Below are 21932 nucleotides of genomic sequence, written 5' to 3'. Positions count from 1 at the left end.
AATTCGGCTGCAAGACTACCATAACCCTCCTTCCCCCACCCCTCAGATAATTGCAGGCAATCAGTCAGTCTTCAGTTGGAGTGAAGGATGGCAGCTTTGAGGAGCCATGAAGGCAAGTTCTGCCATGAGGAAGGCCACCCCAGGCCTGGGAGTCCATGTTCCAGGGCCAGATATCCCTGGGCCATTCTGACACTCCCCTAAACCCCACGCACACACAACAAGAGGTTTCCAAGGCCCACCCGCACCCTCTCTACTAAAGTCTCCCCTCCTGGGAAGGAGAGCAGGAGAGGCCTCCAGCTCCTGGCATCCCGCCCCAGTGGGTCCACGCCCTCAGCACAGCCCTGGAGCAGAAAATGTTCTTAGAGCTGATGTGCAAGTTGGACTGTTTCTGTTTCCTCAAATGGGGTGATATTTACTCCTGGCGCAGACCCAGGCCCACCCTCTCACCAAGCTCCACAAGTTGAGCTGGTCTCGTTGCTATTTGATATGTTCAATCTTTCTGGAAACTTCAATGACCTTGGAAACTCTATTCTCCTTTACATGTGACTCCTCTTGTCCATAATAATAACTATAGTTTCTCTTTATTACGCTCCTTCTGTGCCAGGCACATTACAAACATGCAATACCTACAACAGTCTTTTGAAATAGACACAATTGGCCGGGCGCGGTGGCTCACGCCTGTAATCCCAGCACTTTGGGAGGCCGAGGCGGGCGGATCACAAGGTCAGGAGATCGAGACCATGGTGAAACCCTCTCTCTACTAAAAATAGAAAAAATTAGCCGAGCGCCGGGCGCCTGTAGTACCAGCTACTCGGGAGGCTGAGGCAGGAGAATGGCGTGAACCCGGGAGGCGGAGCTTGCAGTGAGCCGAGATTGCGCCACTGCACTCCAGCCTGGGCGACAGAGTGAGACTCCCTCTCAAAAAAAAAAAAAAAGAAATAGACACACTTATTCCCATTTCACAGATAAGAACATTGAGGTTCCGAGAAGTTATCTGTGCAAAGTCACACAACTACCGACAGAGATAGGAGTCAACCCAGACCTGCCTGACCCCGAAGCTTATGCACTGCCCTGAAAGGTCACAGGAACCAAGAGCACATATAATCAACCCCCATTCCATTGACAAGACAGCTAAGCTGGAAAATTCATTTACCAACAGTTACATGGTACTTATGAGGTGCAAGATGCTGCTTTAGCACTTTACAAATACCAACTAATTCACCCTCATTGTATCACTATGAGATGGATACTTTTTTTTTTTTAGAGACAGAGTCTGCTCAGTCACCCAGGCTGGACTACAGTGACGCGATCTTGGCTCACTGCTACCTCTGCCTCCTGAGTTCAAGCGATTCTCTTGCCTCAGCCTCCAGAGTAGCTGGGACTACAGGCGCGTGCCACCACATGCGGCTGATTTTGGTATTTATAGTAGAGATGGGGTTTCACCATGTTGTCCAGGCTGGTCTCGAGCTCCTGACCTCTGGTGATCTTCCCACCTTGGCCCACCAAAGTGCTGGGATTACAGGCAGGAGCCACCACGCCCAGCCTTTTTTTTACAGATGAGAAAACTGAGGCACAGAGAGAAGAGTAAACTTGTCCAGGGACACACAGCAAGTGGTAGAGTCTGGATATGAAGTTAACCTTAGAGTTGCATCTTCTATCCCGGAAGCAGAGGCCCATCTCTCCTAAGTCTTTGTCCTTTGACCTGTCTACACTACTGCCACTCTCCTCATCTTTCTGAGAGTCCTCTTCAAATTTCAGACTTCCTCATCCCACTCTGGGTGATGTTACTGTTCTCTTGTGAAATTGCTTTGTGAAACGACTTATTGTGCAAGGCCATATTTGATTAGATCACTATCCAGAGTCCCTAAAGAACTAAGAGTTCTTTAGGAAGGTTTATCGAAGCAAAAGCTCAGGGTTGTTTCTGTGGAAACTAATCAATCAATTCAATAAACAAGGGCTTATTGAGAGCAGTTTGTGTCCCCAGCCCTGTGCTGGGCACCCTGGGGTCTGTGAACAAAAAAGATGTACAGACTTGGACCCCAATAAAGAAACACAGTATATAAGTGCACACTGGGTGCGGAACCTGTGTACAGCCATATTTCAAAAGACGTATAGGATGGCTGGACGCAGTGGCTCATGCCTGTAACCCCAGCACTTTGGGAGGCCAAGGCGGGTGAATCACTTGAGGTCAGGAGTTCGAGACCAGCCTGACAAACATGATGAAACCCCGTCTCTACTAAAAATACAAAAAATCAGCCAGGCATGGTGGCGGGTGGCTGTAATCCCAGCTACTCAGGAGGCTGAGGCAGAATTGCTTGAACCCGGGAGGCGGAGGTTGCAGTGAGCGGAGATTGCGACACTGCACTCCAGCCTGGGTGACACAGTGAGACTCCAGCTCAAAAATAAAAAACAAAAAAGATGCATAGGAAAGGAAAGTCAGGAAAAGTGTTTAGGCAAGGGGTGGAATTTGAAATAGGCTATTTCTTTTTTTTTTTTTTTTTTTTGAGACAGTCTCACTTTGTCACCCAAGCTGAAGTGCAGTGGCCTGATATCAGCTCACTGCAACCTCCATCTCCTGGGTTCAAGTGATTCTCCTGCCTCAGCTTCCCGAGTAGCTGGGATTACAGGCATCTGCCCCCTTGCCCAGCTAAATTCTTTTTGAGCAGAGACAGGGTTTCAACATGTTGGCCAGGCTAGTCTCAAACGCCTGACCTCAAGTGATCCGTCTGCCTCAGCTTCCCAAAGTGCTGGGGTTACAGGGGTGAGCCACCGCACCTGACCTGAATTTGAAAGAAGGGGCAGGGTTCGGATAGCAGGAAGAGAAAGAGCAGACTTCGCAGCAGAAGCAACAGGCATGTTTTCTGCATCCAAATCGACCAGATCCTCAGAAAGAAACCAAAGAGAGAAAAGGCTACAATGGCTCGTGTGTTTTGGTTTGGCTTGGGGTTGTCAAGTTTTGCTTGTTCCACCGGAATGAATACAGAAAAACTCCCTTACTGGCAGCACCGCGAGGAGGCTTCTGGATGAGAAGGGCGCGTTGCCTCACATGTGCACTAGGAGGCAGAGCTGCCGCGGGGCTGCTGTAACTCCCAAGAACAACCAGGGAGCAAGGGGAAGGATCCCAGCCCCTTCCTCAAATCCGCGGGCTGCAGGGCGAGAGGGCAGTTGGAAAGCAGCCGTCTTCTTAGTCCGAGTTGCCTTCATTTTCAGCCTAGAAGTTAGGGAAGAAACACCCCCAGTTAAGAGGAAGTTGAGTGAGACTGAAAGGGGAAAGACAAAGAGAGCAGCATTAAAGAGGCACTCTTCCCCATCCCAGCAAGGAACCTCCGTGTGCCTGGAGAAGACTTCCAAACAGCAGAAAAGGGTTAGGGCTACTCATGCGTCCTGCTGTAGTCTTGGCTGAGAAAAGTTTAATGCAAGGCTTGGGTAACTGTGAAAAGTGACCAACTGCTAGACGAAGACTAGTTTCAGAACAGCCAACTCCTGTTCCCTGGACAGGGGTGACCATTCCAGCCCTCTAAGGAGGAGTGCTTGAGGCTTTAGGAAGTACACCATTATTGGCCATCCCCCTAGGCCCTGGCGTCATGGTGAGGGCTGCGTGTGGCAGCAGACGTGACAATGGCATTCTTTAAGAGCCCTGAAGTCAATATTTAGCCTAAATGTACAACCCACCAGCTGAGCCAGGCAACAGGGTTCTGAAGCACAGGAAGTGAGAAGCACCTAGGCGATGTGGAACACTATTTGAAGCTAGATAGCCTGACTTTTATCAGTTTCTAACTAGCTGTGCAAGTTTGGATGGTTGAACCAACTTCTCTGAGCTTTAATTTCCCTGTTGGCGAAATAGGTTAAATTAGATTAAGTCTCCGATGTGCCTTCCAGCTCTGAAACTCTAGAAAACACACACTCCTTCAGCCAGAGGAACTGGGGAATCTAGGGGGCAGGAATGGGGGTGAGAGGATGGTGACAGGCATCTTGAAGGATTAACTCCACGCTTCTCCTCGCAATTGCAATCGGCTCCCCAGCAGTGACCACTGCGGCACTGCCTGCCCCACCCCCGCCCTCCGGGCCCGGCGGTACACACCCACGGCTCCCTCAGAGACTTCTGGAATCTCGCTGGATTTCTCCCAGGAATGCTTATTGCCCTTTAGATCTGCAAATCGCTTTACATCAGCAACGCTGCCGCGCGATTATTAATCATCGCAATATTCTTCCCCATCCCCTACCCTCCCCGCCCCCGCCCCCCGGCCTGGAAGAGGAATTGCAGGGGTCCGGATTTATGAACGTGATTCGTATTATTCATTCAATAATCAGTTAACTAAAGTTCATTAAGCGCCTAATAGGAGCAAGGTGCAGAGACACACAAATCCAGTCACCACAGGGGGCAGAACTGTAGGGGTCCATGCTCAAAGAACTTCACTGATATTCCAGTTATGTCCTGGGGAGGGGGTGGTTAGAGGGTGATGGAAAAGCTCCCCTCACAAGTCTGATGACAAGGCTGCAACCATTATGGACCACCCCCACGGTTCATTTTATCAGGCCAGGAAAAGGCAAGTGGCCTTCCCAAGGTCACTTATCCCCCGAGGGGCAACGCTGACCCCAGAACCGCGGTCTTCAAAGCTTTCCACTGCGCCATGAAGGAAAATTTTGAGTTGAAGCCTATAAAATACACCGTTGGGCGAGGGATGGCATGATTTCCGGGCACAGAGTGAGAAAATCGTGATCCCAGATTACCCACCCACAACAAACGAGACAGCCCCAAATCTTGACTGCAGCCTCAACCAGCAGACGCACAGGAATGCTGGAAACAGCTCATCCATCAATCGCGGCGTCCTCTCTCTGGGCCCCCAGCGCCCCTGCCCTCGCCTCCGCCCAGGTGGGTCCCGGGGCTGGGGGCGGGGGTCTCGTGGCTCGGAGCCTCTGCCCAGCATTCCAGGGGGCGGGGCAGGAACCGGGGGCGGGGCGCGGTGGGAGTCCCGCCCTCAGCCTACCCCGGGCCGGCTGCGCAGTGGCTGAGCCAAATATGGGCAGAGCGGAAGCGGAGGGCCGACGTCACGGCGCCGGGTGGGGGCCGCGCTGCGGGGCGGTGACGGGAGTCGCTGTCGGCGCCTACGTGTCACCGTGGAAACCAAACAGTAAACAGAGGATTCGCGAGCTCCTGGCACCGCCTGGCCCTGCGACCTGGCCTGGAGCGAAGGGCCGGAAGCTGGGAAGGGCCAGGAGAAACTTTGGCCTGGCGGACGAGGACAGGAGCGCGGCAAGGGTGTAGAGAGGGCGGTGAAGGGGACGCTGAGAGAGCACTCCCAAACGTCCCTCCCTGAGGTTCCTTGAAGCCGGCGCTGCCTCTGCCCAGGGGCCAGCAAGGGCTGGTCAGGAACGGAAGGAAGCCCTCCTGTCCCTACTTTTTCTTTTACTTTTTTTTTTTTTTTTTTTTTTTTTGAGATGGACTCTCGCTCGATCGCCCAGGCTGGAGTGCACTGGCGCGATCTTGGCTCACTGCAACCTCCGCCTCCCGGGTTCAGGCGATTTTCCCGCCTCAGGCTCCCAAGTAGCTGGAACTACAGGTGCGCGTCACCGTACCCGGCTAATTTTTTACATTTTTAGTAGAGACGGAATTTCACCACGTTGGCCAGGTTGGTCTCGAACTCCGTACCTCAGGTGATCCGCCCGCCTCGGCCTCTCAAAGTGCCGGGATTACCGCGCCCGGCCTCTCCTGTCCCTTCTGAGGGCCTCCCTGCCTGCAAGGTTGTTGGGGATACTGATTTTGCTTTGTTTTTCCTTTATAATGGCTAAGAGTTCAGGCGTTGAAGCCACACTGCCTGAACTCAAATTTCAGCGCTGCCACTCCAGTTGGATGATCTTGAGCAGATCTCTGGGTCCCAGACTATATTATTATCTACAAAAATAAGGATAATAGCAGGACCTACCTTTAAGAGTAGATGAGGACTTTTAAAATGAGTGTGTGTGTGTGTGTGTGTGTGTGTGTGTGTGTTTGGAACAGTGTCAAGCATGTTGTGAGCCCCAAGTTAGTGTTGAGTGTTTATTTTTATTTCCAGGCAGCACAAGAGAAACTTACCTAGTATTAGTAGTGCAACTCCTAAATCATACTACTGATGTAATGTTTTTTTCTCGAGTCTTCCTTAGATTTAAAATAAACAAAAGGGGCCAGGCACTGTGGTCCACGCCTGTAATCCCAGCACTTTGGGAGGCCAAGGCAGGAGGATCAGTTGAGCCTAGGAGTTCTAGACCAGCCTGGGCAACATAGGGAGACCCCGACTCTACAAAAATAAAATTAAAAAAAATTAGCTGGGCATAATAGCACACACCTGTGATCCCAGCTACTTGGGAGGCTGAGGTGGGAAGATCTTGGGCCAGGGCAGTCGAGGCTGCAGTGAGCCTTGATTGCAGTCACTGCACTCCAGCCTGAGTGACACAGGGAGACCCTCTTTCAAAAATAAATAAAATAAGCAAAAGGAATTATCTATTTTAAAGATAATTTTCAAATCTAGTAAAAATATTTGATGTATTAACTAAAATGTGCATTTGTCAAATAAAAACATGGCAAAGCACTGTATCACACTGCTTCACAGTTTTAAATTTGAAACACAAAAACTCCAAATGGTTACATGGAACAGAAGCAACCCAAATTCAGTCCTCACAGTCATTGTGTTATCTCTGTTTTTTAAGTAATTTTTTAAAATGAAGGGTACATATTACATTATTCAAACTCAGTAGTAATCCCAGCAAATGTTTAGAACTTAAAACAACAAAAGATATTTTCAGGAAGAAGTACTTTGTCACTGACAACATTAGAATTGCCAGCTCATAGTGTTTATTTAAAAGGCAGACTGCTCAAAGACCTGAAAGGCCCAGAGGTATTCTATGTTCCGACGTGGCTGCTGGAAGCCACCTTTGGTGAGTGTGACCAGTGCTGGCCTGGGTGCCCTACCTGGGAGCTCTCATCCCCTTACCCCAACAGACCCGGATACATAATCCCTTACATCGAACCGATGAGCAAGGCCATGCTCCAACTGAAGTCTCTGGAGTCTTCAGACCTCACCGAGGTCGTGGCTTACAGCTCCTATTGGTACAAGCTCCAAACCAAGTGGTGCTCCAGTCCATGGCTGAGTGGCACTGCCAGCACCAGGAGCAAGCGATGCTCAAACTTGCAGAAGCCATGAATGCCCTCAAACTAGGCCCTTGGACGAAGCAAATCAGCTTCCAGCCAATGATGGAGGCCAGGATGTAGAGATTAGGTTGTGGCCAGAGTCGGAGTCATTCCAGCTCAGTTTAAACTCTGCTCCAGCCTGAGGAATTAAGGGAAAACCATCTGTTTGGAGATCTCTGCCCTTGCTCTGAGTCCTGTTGTGAATATCTTTTTTGAAGGTTGCCAATTAAAGAAGAAAGTTTTGGGGTTTTCTCATTTTTTCTTTATCAAGAATAAAGTTTTAAATAAGGAAAAATGTTAAAAGGCAGACCAACTTTTTTTTGGTTTTATTATTTGTTTGAAATTCTAAGCAGATAATGTGATCTCTTTTTTTTTTTTTTTTTTTGAGACAGAGTCTCGCTCTGTCACCCAGGCTGGAGTGCAGTGGCCGAATCTCAGCTCACTGGAAGCTCCGCCTCCCGGGTTTACACCATTCTCCTGCCTCAGCCTCCCGAGTAGCTGGGACTACAGGCGCCCGCCACCTCGCCCGGCTAGTTTTTTGTATATTTTTAGTAGAGACGGGGTTTCACCAGGTTAGCCAGGATGGTCTCGATCTCCTGACTTCGTGATCCGCCCGTCTCGGCCTCCCAAAGTGCTGGGATTACAGGCTTGAGCCACCGCGCCCGGCCTATGTGATCTCTTGTGGATAACAAATCCTAGGGTGACCCATAGTAATTCCTGCTTCCTGATGTCCATGCCTTTGTGTAATTCCCTCCATCTGAGTGCAGGTGGAACCTGAGACTTGCCTCTTAATGCAAAGGTGACGGATGTCTTTGTCTGTGTATGGCCCCATCACATGCACTGGAGAGGTTCTCCTTGCAGGCTTGATTATGTGAGCAGCTATGTTGAAGAAGTTTACAAGGCAGCCTCTAGAACCAAAGGATAACCTTCAGCCAACAGCCAGCAAAACACCGGAGCTCTTAGTAACACAGCCACAAGGAAATAAAGTCTGTGAACAACCTGAGTGAGCTTGGAGGTGGACTCTTCCCCACTTAATTATCCAGCTGAAAACACAGCTCAGCTGACACCTTGATTGCAGCCTTGCGAGACCTTGAACACAATACTGTTCTATTCAGAAGATGGATGGAGTTTGCTAGATAAGCATCTGGCTATACCTGGACTTCTGATTTGCAGAAACTGTGAGATAATAAATGTGTGTTGTTTTAAGCTGCTAAGTTTGTGGTAAATTGTTGTACAGAAATAGAGCACAAATACATTCTCATTGCCTATCCCTAAAACAGACTGCTCCCACCTCCCCATGTTTGGTACACTTCTGTGGCTCTGTACACACTGCTCAGGCCTCCCATCTTAAAAAGGTTCCATGAGAGGATTGCAAGGAGTGTCAACTGCAGAGCCTGCCACAGTGTTGCTACCAGAACATCGAGCATCTAAGAATGATGTGGTGTATGCACGTTAGGGCATTTTCGTAGCAGTCTCCTGATGTCACCAGAGTTTTGAAGATGGAAAGGCAGCTTACAGATTTTCGAATCCCACCCATGATCTGGCATAGGAAACTGTCTCAGAGGGGTTGAAGTCTCACCCCAGGTCACATAAGCACATCTTTAAGGGCAGATGTTCACATTCTAGCAATGCAGTTAAGCACTTTGGGCTTTAGAGTCACAAAGAGCTGGATTCGAATCTCAGATCTGCTGCTTACCAGTTGTGTGACCTTGGTCAGCTTATTTAACCTTTCCTAAATTGTTTTCCTTATCTGTAAAATGATGACACTCATCATATCTGCCTCATGGGATTGTTGTATGGACTAAATGAGAGTGTTTATTAAACAAAATAATTATTGTATGCCCATTATGTGCCAGTTGCTAGAAGTACAATGATTAGCAAATCAGTCATTGATTTAGCATGGCCTGTAAAGTGCATAGCACAACCTGGCAGAGAACAAGCACATATGAAATACTGGGCATTATCAATATTTTCCTTAGGGCTCCAGGTTCTATCCCAACCATTTGCCTCCAGACAAGCTCTATAAACTCATATCATAGAACCTCTGTTGTGGTTCCAACTGCCCACATCTCCCCCTGGATACTTCCCAGGCATTGTAAACTCAACATGTCCAACATAGAACTTACCTTTTTACCCCCCAAAACTGCTCCTCTTCCTATAGTCACAAAGCCATTGGTAGAACCACAAGCCTCCTGTGTTTCAAGCCTGGTAAACCTGACAGTGAGCTTGGGTTTCTCCCTCTCCCTCACCTCTACCACCCACTCAATCACCAGGTCCTGACCCCCTAATTACCTCTCATTCCCTCTCCATTCCCACCACCACTGCCTTGGTTCAGCCTACACATAACTGAGCTAAGTAAGCACCAGGCTTTTCATGATCTGGCCACAGTGATCTCTTCTTGGCCGATCTTCAGCTCCATCTATTTGCTGCTGCAATATTGATATAAGTGAAATTAAATGCATTTCCGTGATATTCTGTAATTTACATCTCCACCTCGTCATCTCCCCCTCACTGTCCCCTCACACACTTTGTAGTCGAGCAAAACCAAATTCGGTGTTTTATGAGTCTGTGCCCTTGCAGTGCTAATCCTCGGCCTAGAAGAAGCTCTCCACCCTGCCGCTTGCTCATCTAGCAGACTCCATATACCTTCAAAGCCTAGCTGAGAGGTCACCTTCCTCAGAGACTCCCCAAGAGAGAGTTTGTCACTACCTCTTCCATGCAACTCCTAAACCTGGTGTTAATTTCCATTGTTACAGTGTATTATAAGGTTTGTGTTTACCGGTCTTGTCCCTTACTTGGGCTCTTTGAGGACAGGATTGTCTCTTCCTCACGCTGAATTCAATACCTGATACATAGCAGACACCCAGAAAATTTTTAATTAAATGAAATGAAGCCCATATTTGTTCCCCTGACCCCCATCTCCCTAAACTATAAAGATAATAAAAACAGTTAACTCTTATTATTATTATTATTATTATTTTCCCTGAGATGGAGTTTTGCTCTTGTCGCCCAGGCTGGAGTACAGTGGCAGCATCTCAGCTCACTGCAACCTCTACCTCTAGGGTTCAAGTGACTCTCCTGCCTCAGCCTCCTGAGTAGCTAGGATTACAGGTCCCACCATCGCACCCGGCTAATTTTTGTATTTTTGGTAGAGACGGAGTTTAACCATTTTGGCCGGGCCGGTCTCGAACTCCTGACCTCAGGTGATCCACCCACCTCCGAGGTCGAGGTAGGATTATAGGAGTGATTCACCTTACCCAGCCAAAAACAGCTAACCCTTCTATCATACTTCTGTGTGCCCAGAATAATATTCAGTCTATACATACCAACTTATTTAATGTTCACAACAACCCCAAGAAGTGGATACGATTATTATCCCCATCTTACAGGAGGGGAAACTAAGGGGCAGAGAGGTTAAATAACTTGCCCAAGGTCTAGGAGTGAGGATTCAGGGTTAAGTCTATGCTTTGGACCACTTTGCTAAATCAGATCCAATTCTTGCCTGGGTGCAGTGGCTCACACCTGTAATCCCAGCACTTTGGGAGCCCCGAGGTGGGCGGATCATTTGAGGTCACAAGTTCGAGACCAGCCTGGGAAACATGGTAAAACCCCAACTCTACTAAAATTACAAAAATTAGCCAGGCATGATGGCATGCGCCTGTAATCCCAGCTACTCGGGAGGCTGAGACAGGAGAACCACTTGAATCCAGGAGGCGGAGGTTGCGTGAGCAGAGATTGTGTCACTGCACTCCAGCATGGGTGACAAAATGAGACACTGTCTCAATACGTACATACATACATACATTGGATCCAATTCCCCAAATTTAGATCAATGTATTATATTGTTTTGATAAATTTAGCTGTGATGTCACATAATTGACAAAAAGCCTAAAAACAAATCATTGCTTCCATAAATCTGACCAAAAATTGTTCCCCAAAGTAAGCATGGCAGCAACTGGAACCTGGGTCATTTACTCTTAGGACTAAGGTGTTGCCTTTTGCTCAGTCTAGACCCTTTAATAGCGGCCCCTTCATATGGGCCTGCTTCTAACATAACCAACGATTAAACCCCTGTGTGTTCTCAGACCTCCCAGTCACCTGATTGTACCAAACCCAATCACCATGAGCTGAAAGGGAAAAGGGCTTATTAAGAAGAGCTGGCTGGGCTCCGTGGCTCACGCCTGTAATCCCAGCACTTTGGGAGGTTGAGGCAGGTGGATCACCTGAGGTCAGCAGTTCGAGACCAGCCTGGCCAACATGGTGAAACCCTGTCTCTACAAAAATACAAAAATTAGCCAGGCGTGATAGCGGTTGCCTGGAATCCCAGATACTCTGGCGGCTGAGATGGGAGTGAGGCAGGAGAGTCGCTTGAAGCCAGGAGGCAGAGGTTGCAGTGAGCCAGCCTGCGCGACAGAGTGAGACTCCATCTCAAACAAAAAAAAAAAAGAAAAGGGAGAGCTGATGGCCATAAGGCCAGGCAGGCTCCAGAGCCCTTACTGCTCTGTGCCTCTTAAGCAACTGAACAATGCTTGGGCAAAGAAAAGGCAGCTTAGTTTAGTCCAAAAATGGATGTGTGGAACCATGAAAATAAATTATGTTGCAACGGAACTGGTTTACGTTTCTGTTGCTTTCTCCTGCATGCAAAAGAAATGGAAATCTATCCAACCATCCCCCTTCAGAGACTGCACTGATTCCTCAGGATTCAGTGTACCCTATTTCTACCTGCTTCTCCTCAGGTCTGGATGTATTCTTGGCAAATGATAATTATGATAATGATGTTGATATTGATAATGATAATGATAGCAACTAACCCTTGTTCTTCTATTTTAATGCAGACTAAATTATAGGTTTTACCATTTAGCACACTGATTGCTAAGAACCAGTGAACTCAAATGGATTTTTGTGATAGTCTGAAAGTTTTATATCAGTAAAAGTGAAAAACATAATTTTGTTTGTTTCTTTGAAAATGATTATATCTAGATTTATATATGCATTCATTCTGCATTTAATGGTGAAACAATTTCTCAACCTATAATTAGCCTAGAAGTGTCACTGACCTACAGTTTACTTGTATTTTTTGTACCCCTTAAAATTCTTTCCCAAGCTAGCTGGCTCCTCATCTTAATATTGTAGAATCCTTGAAAGCAATTTTTTAAACAAATGGGCATACTCCTCTACCCTGAAAATCTGTGAAGCATACAATTCATCTTCACTTCAAGTTCTAGCTATGTCCCTGTCGATATTTTTGTAATTTTCATCTGCATTCGTTCACTCATTCATCTTCATTTATTCAACATGCACTTGAAGGCCTAACAGACACTAGAGATACAGATGTGATCAAGACAGAAAAGGTTCCTGCTCACATGGAACTTACAGTTCAGGACTAAGAGACAGACAATTTTTTTTTTTTCTTTTTTTTTTTTTTTGAGACAGGGTCTTGCTCTGTCACCAACCGCCACCTCCTGGGTTCAAGCGATTCTCCTGCCTCAGCCTCCCGAGTAGCTGGGATTACATGTGCGCACCACCACCCCTGGCTAATTTTTGCATTTTTTAGTACGGACAGGGTTTTGCCATGTTGGCCAGGCTGGTCTTGAACTCCTGACCTCAGGTGATCCACCCACCTCAGCCTCCCAAAGTGCTGGGATTACAGGCGTGAGCCACTGCACTCGATGAGACAGACAATTTTTCAAAAGGAAAATAACACATAAATTAGAAACTGCAAGTAGGGATACTGGCTGTGAAAAAACAGAGCAGGATAACTAAATAGAGAGTCCTAGGGAGCAAGTATGTCCAGAAGTCACCCTAGATAGAATGACCAGGGAAAGCCCCTTGGAGGACATGTCCTTTGAGGAGAGTCCCAAATGACAGGATGCAGCCAGCCTGGGGAAAGAGGCCCCGGCAGATGGACTGCAAGTGCAGAGGCCTGCTGCAGGAGCACGTGTTCTATGCGCTAGGAGTGGAAGGAAGGCTCGTGAGCAGAGTGTCTGTAGGGAAGAAGGAAAAGAGATGGAGTGGGAGAGGAATTAAGAGTCAATGATTTTTTTTTTTTTTTTTTGGTGGAGGAGTGGTGTTTAGGAGTAGAGGTTTAATAAGCAAAAGAAAGAGAAAGGAGAATAACTTTCTCTTCAGTAGAGAGACAGAGGTCCCCGACTGAGACTTCCTAAAAGTCAACTCTTTAATATTAATAGGAAACAGCACAATTTAAAGCGCTCTGCTATTCAGCATTCCAGTGAGGCACATCTCTCTCTTTTTTTTTTTTTTTTTGTGAGGAGTTTGGTTACTCTATGTTTGGAGGAAGTCTCATACATCTACTCATACACCATTTAGAGATTAATTTTGTTTTAGCTTTTTTTCAACTATAAAAACATTGAAACTTTAGATTGTTACCTTGAGATAATCATCTGAGAACTTTTACTGTGTCTCGATTTTTTTTGTCCGTTAATTAAAGATAGCATAATTGATTTACTTTCATTCACACATGGGAATTGCTGTTAATACAAAATTACTGTTATTAGAACAAATTGTTAAATCCTACCCTTTAATTTTGATAATTACACAAGATGCAGTGATGTGCAAAGATGATGCACAATCTACAATCCACAATTCTACAGAGATAAATATTTTTCCTCTTCCCTCTTCCCATCGAAAATTAATTTGGAGCCAGAAGCACAATGGCAGCTTTGAAGTTGAATTGGCCGAGGTCATCCAGGAAGACAGTGAAGGAATTCCAGGAGGCAAGGATGGGAATGGGGTATATTTTGCAGCCAGACATAAAAGATGTAAAATTCCCATTGCTTAATATTGCTGACAGGGACCAGGAGAGGAGAAGTTAAAGAATATGTGTGGAATAGATTTCTGTGTATGGAAATAGCACATAACTTATTCATCCACTGGGCAAAATATTAATTAACCTTGTACTATGTGCCAGGCACTGAGCCACGTCTGGGGATCCTGGTGAGCTAAACTGGACATAATCCCCATGAGGAAATGACTTCTGCCTCCATCCCCTTCAATGATGTGTATATGTCTTTATCAATGTTGAATAGTGGTGCCCTCAGGTAGTTTTTTTTTTTTGAGATGAAGTTTCGCTCCACCCACCTTGGCCTCCCAAAGTGCTGGGATTACAGGCTTGAGCCACTGCGCCGGGCAGGTAATTGTTTTATTGAGATTAGTATGAGGCCATATCTTGTGGGTAGGAATCCGACAAAGGCTTTTTCAAAAGAAAGTTGAAGGCCAGGTGTGGTGGCTCACATCTGTGATCCCAGCACTTTGGGGACCAAGGCGGGGGGATCACTTGAGGTCGGGGGTTCCAGGCCAGCCTGGCTAACATAGTGAAACCCTGTCTCTACTACAAATACAAAAATTAGCCAGGAGTGGTGGCAGTTGCCTGTAATTCCAGCTACTCAGGAGGCTGAGGCAGGAGAATTGCTTGAAGCCGGGAGGCAGAAGTTGCCGTGAGCCAAGATGGCAGCACTGCAGTCCAGCCTGTGCAATACAGCAAGACTCTGCCTTAAAAAAAAAAAAAATTCCCCAGAGTTAATAGTCCGTGAGAGTTGTCCAATCCTGAGTGAGTTAAAGGGAATTTGGAAGGAGCCATTTAGCTGGAGAAAGGAGGTAGGAGTTTCTTTCTTCTCTGAAGCCCATGAAAGTGGTCAGCAGGAAGCTTGGTGGGGTGTCAACCCTGGGGATCTGATGGCTTCCGATTTCCTCTTTCTGGACCTTTAACGTCATCTTGATGAAGCAGCCTGGTCTCCACTGGGCTGTGTGGTAAGCTAGAGCAAGGGTCTGTGTCTGGGCCTTGGCCAGGCTGTCAAAGGAAAAGCGATGCTCACCCTCTAGAGTAAGCATGGGGTGACAGAGACCATGATTGAAGTCCCCAGGAGCAGGTCAATGTCTGAAGGTCCAGCTACCCTTCTTCATCTAGCAAATCTTCTTCCTCTTGTTTCTTTGGTTGTTATTATTGCACACCTAAGGGAGCTAGCTGCGTTCCTTTTTTTTTTTTTTTTTTTTTTTTTGAGATAGGATTTTGCTGTGTCACCCAGGCTGGAGTACAGTGGTGCAATCTCAGCTCACCGCAACCTCCCCCTCCCGGGCTCAAGTCATCCTCCCACCTCAGCCTCCTGAGTAGCGTAGCTGGGACAACAGAAGCACACTGGGTTTTGCCATGTTGCCCAGGCTGGTCTCAAACTCCTGGACTCAATTGATCCTCCTGTCTCAGCCTCCCGAAATGCTGGGATTACAGGTGTGAGCCACTGCGCCTGGCCCACCAGCTGGGTTCCTTACAGGGCAGATCACCTTGTTATTTCAGACCAGATGTTTGTTAGTTATATTAATTTCTGTATTTAGTTTAGGTATATTTAAAGGCTATAAAATATTTACCCTTTGAACAACAAACAGGGAGCATAAGGCCACTGTCATTGCAGGACTAGCAGACACAGCACCCCAAGTGGTGTGTGATATAGGAGTGATCTAAAGAGCAGCAAGTTGGTTTTAAATGTCCATTTTTATGGGAGGGGCAGAGATATCATAGACAAGAACATCAACCTCAGTCCTTAACTCTAACACGTGTACATGTTGTTGTACTCTTTTATTCTCGAAAGGAAAGGAGGACTGTTGCTCTCTCCCTTATTAATAAATGCATTGTGATTTCTGGTTTCTCTAATACCATATGCCCTTCATTCAGTTTATACTAGGGGGAAGAGGGAGAGAAAAAGTTGCTCAGAAATTGAAAGAGATCTCAAACAGCACAAAAAATGGTTGATTGTAAAACTGTCATTTTGAATTAAAACTTTTAACTCGCCTGAATGTGACACCCCATAAGGCCCCAGTGATTTTCATTATCACCAAAGCATTAGAAGACTGGCGCTAAAGCTCTTCTTCCACCCAGCATGTGTGAAAATCTAGTGCACGGTGCCTGCATGATACTCGCGAGCAGGGCCAGGAGGGCAGTCTCCTTTCCTTGTGGTTTGTACGTGTGCATATGCATGTCAGTGCCCCATTACCAGAGATGTCCCGGACAAAGTTCACGTTCTTCCTTAAGACGATAAAGTTTCTAAGTTAAAGCTTGTTCAGAGTCATGTTGACTTCTTCTTGGACTATTATGTAACTTTTTGTTTACAGAACAATCAACCATTATTTGTGCTGTTTGAGATCTCTTTCAATTTCTGAGCAACTTTTTCTCTCCCTCTTCCCCCTAGTATAAACTGAATGAAGGGCATATGGTATTAGAAAAACCAGAAACCACAATGCATTTATTAATAAGAGTTAGAGCAATAGCCCTCCTTTCTTTTCAAGAATAAAAGAGTACAACAACATGTATACATGTTAGAGTTAAGGACTGAAAACTTTTTTTTTTTTAGACAGAGTTTCAATCTTGTTGCCCAGGCTGGAGTGCAATGGTGCAATCTCGGTTCACTGCAACCTCTGCCTCCTGGTTCAAGTGATTCTCCTGCCTCAGCCTCTTGAGTAGCTAGGATTATAGGCATGTGCCACCACACCTGGCTAATTTTGTATTTTCAGTTTCTCCATGTTGGTCAGGCTTGGTCTTGAACTCCCGACCTCAGGTGATCCTCCTGCCTTGGCCTCCCAAAGTGCTGGGATTACAGGCATGAGCCACCACTCCTGGCCTAAAACTTTTTTTTAACCACGTATCAAGAGGCATTTCAGCCTGCTAGATATAACGAGCAGGAAGATTCTAATGCCAATAACAGAATATCAAGAAAGTTATTTATTCTAACCGTTCTTCAATTTGCTCATCTTTGAAGTAGAATAACCCTCCACATGATTTTGTGGAATAAAAAGTTAAAATAGTTTGTACAAAACTAGGTTCTGTTTGCTTAAAGGGTTCCTTTAAGATCAAAACATCTAAATGTAATATTAGCACAACCAAATTAAGTATTTCCCCCTGTGAGTACCGAAACAGAAAAGATGTATTCCCACAAAAGCTGCTACACAGCAGTTTCCCCTCCCCAGAAGCAGTAAAATCTTAGCATTCCAATGGAAGGAATGTATTTGTAAAATATTCCACAATCAGGTCTATAGTTTCCTTGTCCTCTTTGATAAGGGATCAGACAGAAGGTGTGTCCCCCTCCAGCAGCTACCCTTCTTGACAAACTGGTCTCCACTAATACCTTTCAGAAACTTACAACACTTCCAGAATGAAAAGAGCACAGGGTTGATCGCATTCAACTTAAATGCTTTTATTGACAATGTCTTGGAACAATAAGCAAACAATGCTTAAATTTTTCATTCAAATTCACTTTCCACATGTCAAAAGACCTCAAGGTAGAAAAAAATAAAATAAAAATATAAATATCTGAGAATCCATCTTAATAAATAAATTAAAAACACAATAAAACGTTTTCATGGAAAACTGTTAATGTCAGAACATTCAGACCACCTCAACAATGCATGATCAGTAACATTACAATGAACATTGATGTTGAAGAAAAACTACAGTACATGGATATAGCTATTTATTTCTATCTACCAGAAAATAAAGTCATATCTTTTCTTAGTTTAATATTGGTCATTTCTAATCAGAACACACTATTGCCAGGAACACAGTAGTTATTGTTAAAATCAGCTGCACTAGATACAATTTGAAAATATCCAGCACCAGGTTAATTCCAATAATGAACCCAATAGATTAGTTAATGCTATGAGAAGACTAAGGAGAAAGAGAAAAGAGACACAGACCCAGGCCTGGCTCAACATGCTACTAACTACCAGCTCTCTGAAGTGTCACTGGGAACAATACACACTCCATGCGTTTTGCTACATCTCCGGAAGAGGTAAGGACTTGAGTCCACACATGGATGCTTTCAAGTCCTTGAGGCCCACAGCCTGGTGTGTTTCACGCACAGATAAGGTCCTCCCTAGGTCTACAGGAACCCTCTAGGGAAGACGTGTTTCTCCTCTCTGTAATGCACCAGCTCGGGCAGTGGCACTTGTGGGTGCCGGCTGCCTCCCTTCCCTGCCCGCTCACAGGGCCAGCAGCGTGGGTGAGCTGAGCGAGTCAGAGGAGGGCTCATTGCTGCTGCTGCCCTTGCGGTGGGCAGCTGCACAGCTGGGGAAGGAGTCAGCCTCGGGGTAGGTGAAGACGAAGGAAGACGTGTAAGCAGTGCAGCTGGGAGTACAGGTGACCACCGGAGTGCACAGGGGCTCCAGCTCTGTGGCCATGGGCCCCATCCCCAGGGAGCCACTGTGCAGGGGCTCCCAGTCTGCTGCATAGAAGGACCCAGATAGGTCCATGTCTGGTACAGAGCGGGCTGTCTCAGAGCCGCTGGGCCTGGATGATGCTGGGAACAGGAAGTCATCAAAGGGCTCGGCCTTCAGCTCCATGCTGCTGATGCTCTTGACAGGCTCCACTGAGGGCTTGGGCTCCGGGTCATTGAGGAGAGGCAGGGTGAAGGCCTCCTCAGACTCCGGGGTGGCAGCCTCTGGCAGGCCCCCACTCAGATCAAGGGAAGCCACAGACATCTCTTCTGGGAAGCCCAGGTCATCAGGGATCTTGCAGGCAGGTCGGTGAGCTGCCAGGATGAATTCCAGTTTTTCCTTCTCCTTCAGCAGGTTGGCAATCTCGGTCTGCAAAGCAGACTTCTCATCTTCTAGTTGGTCTGTCTCCTGTATACAGAGGGATAAAGGAAAGCATAAGAAACAGTCTTACTCAAGGGCCCTTATGCTCAATCTCCAACTTTCCCCTTAAGTTTTAAAAAGGAGCAACCCACAGAGTCTACCTACCGCTTGGAGTGTATCAGTCAGCTCCCTCCTCCGGTTGCGGCATTTGGCTGCAGCCATCTTATTCCTTTCCCTTCGGATTCTCCTTTTCTCTTCTTCTTCTGGAGATAACTACGATAATCACACACAAAAAAAGACTGACATTCAGTAAAAGTGTCTGCCATCACCTCCATTCACCCACCCCAGTAGAACTGGCTCCTGCAGCTTCCCTACTTCCTGGCACCCCACTGTGAAACCATTTCTAACCTGCAGTTGCAGACTAGGTGTGACTTGCATTTAAAATAAGATCTTCAGCAAGAGAACAAAGAAGAGCCCAGTCTAAAAGCATGCGGTAGGAAACTTAGGGAAGAAACTATGAGAGTACTTCTTAGGGTGAGACTCAGAGTCTGAGTTGGGATGGAATGGGCTTGGAGCCAGGGTTCCCAGTTCGGGATGTGCAGCCAGCCCCATCAGGGGCTTAATCCTCTCTACTGTGCTCCTCCATCTCCAGGGCCGCTTCCCACCCAGCCCCCACCTTCCCAGGAAGGGCACGCTAGAGTTCCTCACCTGTTCCACCTTGCCCCTCCTGCCAGTGCTCTGCGCTCGGCTTCCTGTCATGGTCTTCACAATGCCAGTCCTGGAGTAAGCCCCAGCGGAGGGAGTGGGGACTCCGAAGGGGTGAGGGGCTCTGGTCTGCGATGGGGCCACAGAGGAGACGAGGGCGGGCTGCACAAGCCACTGCAGGTCCGGACTGGTCGAGATGGCAGTGACCGTGGGAATGAAGTTGGCACTGGAGACGGCCAGGTCCGTGCAGAAGTCCTAGAACAAAACAGAAGGGGAAAGCCGACGTGAGCGAGCAGATTCCGGACACAGGTGGGGCGAGTTCCCGGTGCCGCAAGCAGCAGTGAAGAGAAACGATCCTGCCACGGACGTTTCATCTTAAATGTCCCTCATCCTGGATGAAAGGTCTCCCCCTTTTCCTCCCAGGCATTCTGCAGCGCAGTGCCTGTCTCTTCCACCCTGCCGCTGCGTTCCCGTTATCCCTTCAGCATCACTCGCTTGAAAGGGGGTTTGTTATAAATATCCCTGACGTCTGCGCTGACGCAGGCGCCGCTCCGGAGTCTCCAGAATGAACTCGCTTTTTATCAATGAAACTGCCTTACACACCCGCCCGCTGCACCCTCCTCCCTCACCCCTCCTCCCTGCTCCAGGCTGCCTGGGGAGGGGGGATTGCCGCTTTCTGCCACCTCCCCGGAGAAGCCAGGCTCTAGTTAGCGAGTCTGTGCTTGGGACACGTCTGCCCCAGCTAATATCAGAGATCCGTCCTGGAGTGCAAACCAGACGTTGCTCAGAACGAACCTGCCTCCGGAAGGGGGAACAAATTCTTACTATGGCAAGCTTGCGTGCGCTCAGAGCCAAGTCCCGAGCCCCCGAGCCGGCACCGCTCCGGCCACTGCAGCCTCCCTCCAGGCACAAGGGAGCCCCCTACTCATCTCCTGGAGCGTCCCGCCCGGTGTCTCCTCCGCGACCCCAAGCCCCCGGCCCCGCGGCGGTGGGAAGCCAGACTGACTTACCTGCGCGTTGACAGGCGAGCCCATGCTGGAGAAGGAATCGGCCGGTGAGTGGTAGTAGGAGAGGCTATCCCCGGCCGGGGACGCGCTGCTGCAGCGCGAGGATGACGCCTCGTAGTCTGCGTTGAAGCCCGAGAACATCATCGTGGCGGTTAGGCAAAGCCGGGCGTGGGGCCGAGGGGCGGAGACAGGTGGGCGCTGTGGAGCAGAGCTGGGTAGGAGCGCGGTCACTGCTCGTTCGCTGCGCCGCGGCCGCCGGCTCAGTCTTGGCTTCTCGGCTGCTCGCTGCAGATGCGGTTGGAGTACGAGGCGCCGCAGCCACTGCTTTTATAACAAGCGTTTTATGAATGAGTGTAAACGTCACGGGCTCAACCACGGTGGCGCCAGAGGGGTGGCGCGCGGGCCTGGGCGCCTCTGCCACCGCGTGGCTGCCTCCCCAGCGCTCGCAGCTCCCTGCCTGCGCCTTGGCGCATGTCCTAATCTCGTGAGCATTTCGCAGTTCCTGTCTCAGGGGTCTCGTGGGACCCCCAAGATGAGGGGCTTCGGGGATGGCTCCCCCGAGGGCTACAGGGAAAGGCCGTGGAAACCTGCTGACGCAGATGTCCTAATATGGACATCCTGTGTAAGGGGGAGGGATTGACGGGAACTGCTCGCGGGCTGCAGCCAACAACGAGGGTGCAGCGCGGGGGGAGGAGGGGGCCGCGGCCGGGGGAGGGGAGGCGGGAACGGCGCAGAATGCTAGAGAACATTCGCACCTGGTTCAATGCGGACCCTTGTTCCCGAGGTCGGGGGGGATGGGGCAGAGAGCGCCTCTTTACCCTTGTACGGAAACTGAAGACAGTTCTGAGGCTCAGGAATAGGAGAAACGGCCTCGGGTACACGGCCCCGAGGACTTAAGCCTTGGCTCCCGAAGGAATGCGTCCCTACCCCCATCCCCAATTCTAGCCCTAATTCAGTGCAAAACGAGGAAGCAGACCCTCACCCCTCTCCTCCAGCTCCCGGGCTCGAGCAATACTAGCACTGTTCCTGCGTTTGGAAGCAGAAAGTGGATCCAAAATAAGAGAATACGATAACCTACTTTACGATACTGGGTACTTTATTTATTTACTTATTTTTTCTTTAAGGAAGGCAGCGCATTTATTTATTTATTTTTCTCGGCCATGTGTGGGAATATTAAGGAAACTGTCAAATCCCTGAGACACCAGCAGATAAACACTGTGCGACACCTACGTGCGAAGACATTTGAAGGGGGTGTCTGCCCGGTTCTGAGCTGGGCCCCGGGGGTAGGGAGTGCGGGGTGTGGTTATGTGGGCAGGGTGGTCAGTTCGGGATGACAAGGCGGGGTGTGCTTCCTGCGGGGAACTCAAATCTGAGCTGGGGGCTGGTTCGGTCCCGCCAGGAAGCTGTGCTTACGGGAGCCCGCAGCGGGTGATTTTCCAGCGCGGACTTGGAGAGGGGAGGACAGGGGCTGGAAGGTC

At 48.3% G+C, this 21932-nt stretch overlaps 1 protein-coding gene and 1 long non-coding RNA gene across 2 annotated transcripts; both read right to left on the bottom strand.

Moving 5' to 3' along the window:
* Nucleotides 1-2928: 2928 nt before the first annotated feature.
* Nucleotides 2929-4934, bottom strand: LOC103229353 (uncharacterized). The gene is made up of 2 exons (XR_005235429.2): nt 4736-4934; nt 2929-3211 (listed from the first exon to the last, which is right to left on the bottom strand). It is a non-coding gene; the product is annotated as an uncharacterized lncRNA (long non-coding RNA).
* A 12409-nt stretch (nt 4935-17343) lies between these two features.
* FOS (Fos proto-oncogene, AP-1 transcription factor subunit) lies at nt 17344-20761 on the bottom strand. Its single transcript, XM_007987321.3, has 4 exons — nt 20458-20761; nt 19451-19702; nt 18908-19015; nt 17344-18790 (listed from the first exon to the last, which is right to left on the bottom strand). The coding sequence occupies exons 1-4, from the start codon at nt 20596-20598 to the stop codon at nt 18149-18151; spliced, it is 1143 nt and encodes a 380-aa protein (XP_007985512.2). The 5' UTR covers nt 20599-20761; the 3' UTR covers nt 17344-18148.
* Nucleotides 20762-21932: the final 1171 nt, after the last annotated feature.

This window comes from Chlorocebus sabaeus, chromosome 24, assembly GCF_047675955.1.
Source record: "Chlorocebus sabaeus isolate Y175 chromosome 24, mChlSab1.0.hap1, whole genome shotgun sequence".
NCBI classification, from domain to species: Eukaryota; Metazoa; Chordata; class Mammalia; order Primates; family Cercopithecidae; genus Chlorocebus; species Chlorocebus sabaeus.
This window is presented reverse-complemented; position numbering and strand designations above follow the sequence as displayed.

What these genes read in the sequence shown, in the direction of transcription:
- FOS (XM_007987321.3), bottom strand. Translation starts at nt 20,598, where the DNA reads ATGATGTTCTCGGGCTTCAACGCAGACTACGAGGCGTCATCCTCGCGC. An exon ending in GCTCGCCTGTCAACGCGCAG is followed by an intron (nt 19,703 to 20,457) that starts GTAAGTCAGTCT and finishes GTTTTGTTCTAG; the next exon opens with GACTTCTGCACGGACCTGGC. An exon ending in GGAGGGGCAAGGTGGAACAG is followed by an intron (nt 19,016 to 19,450) that starts GTGAGGAACTCT and finishes TGATTATCGTAG; the next exon opens with TTATCTCCAGAAGAAGAAGA.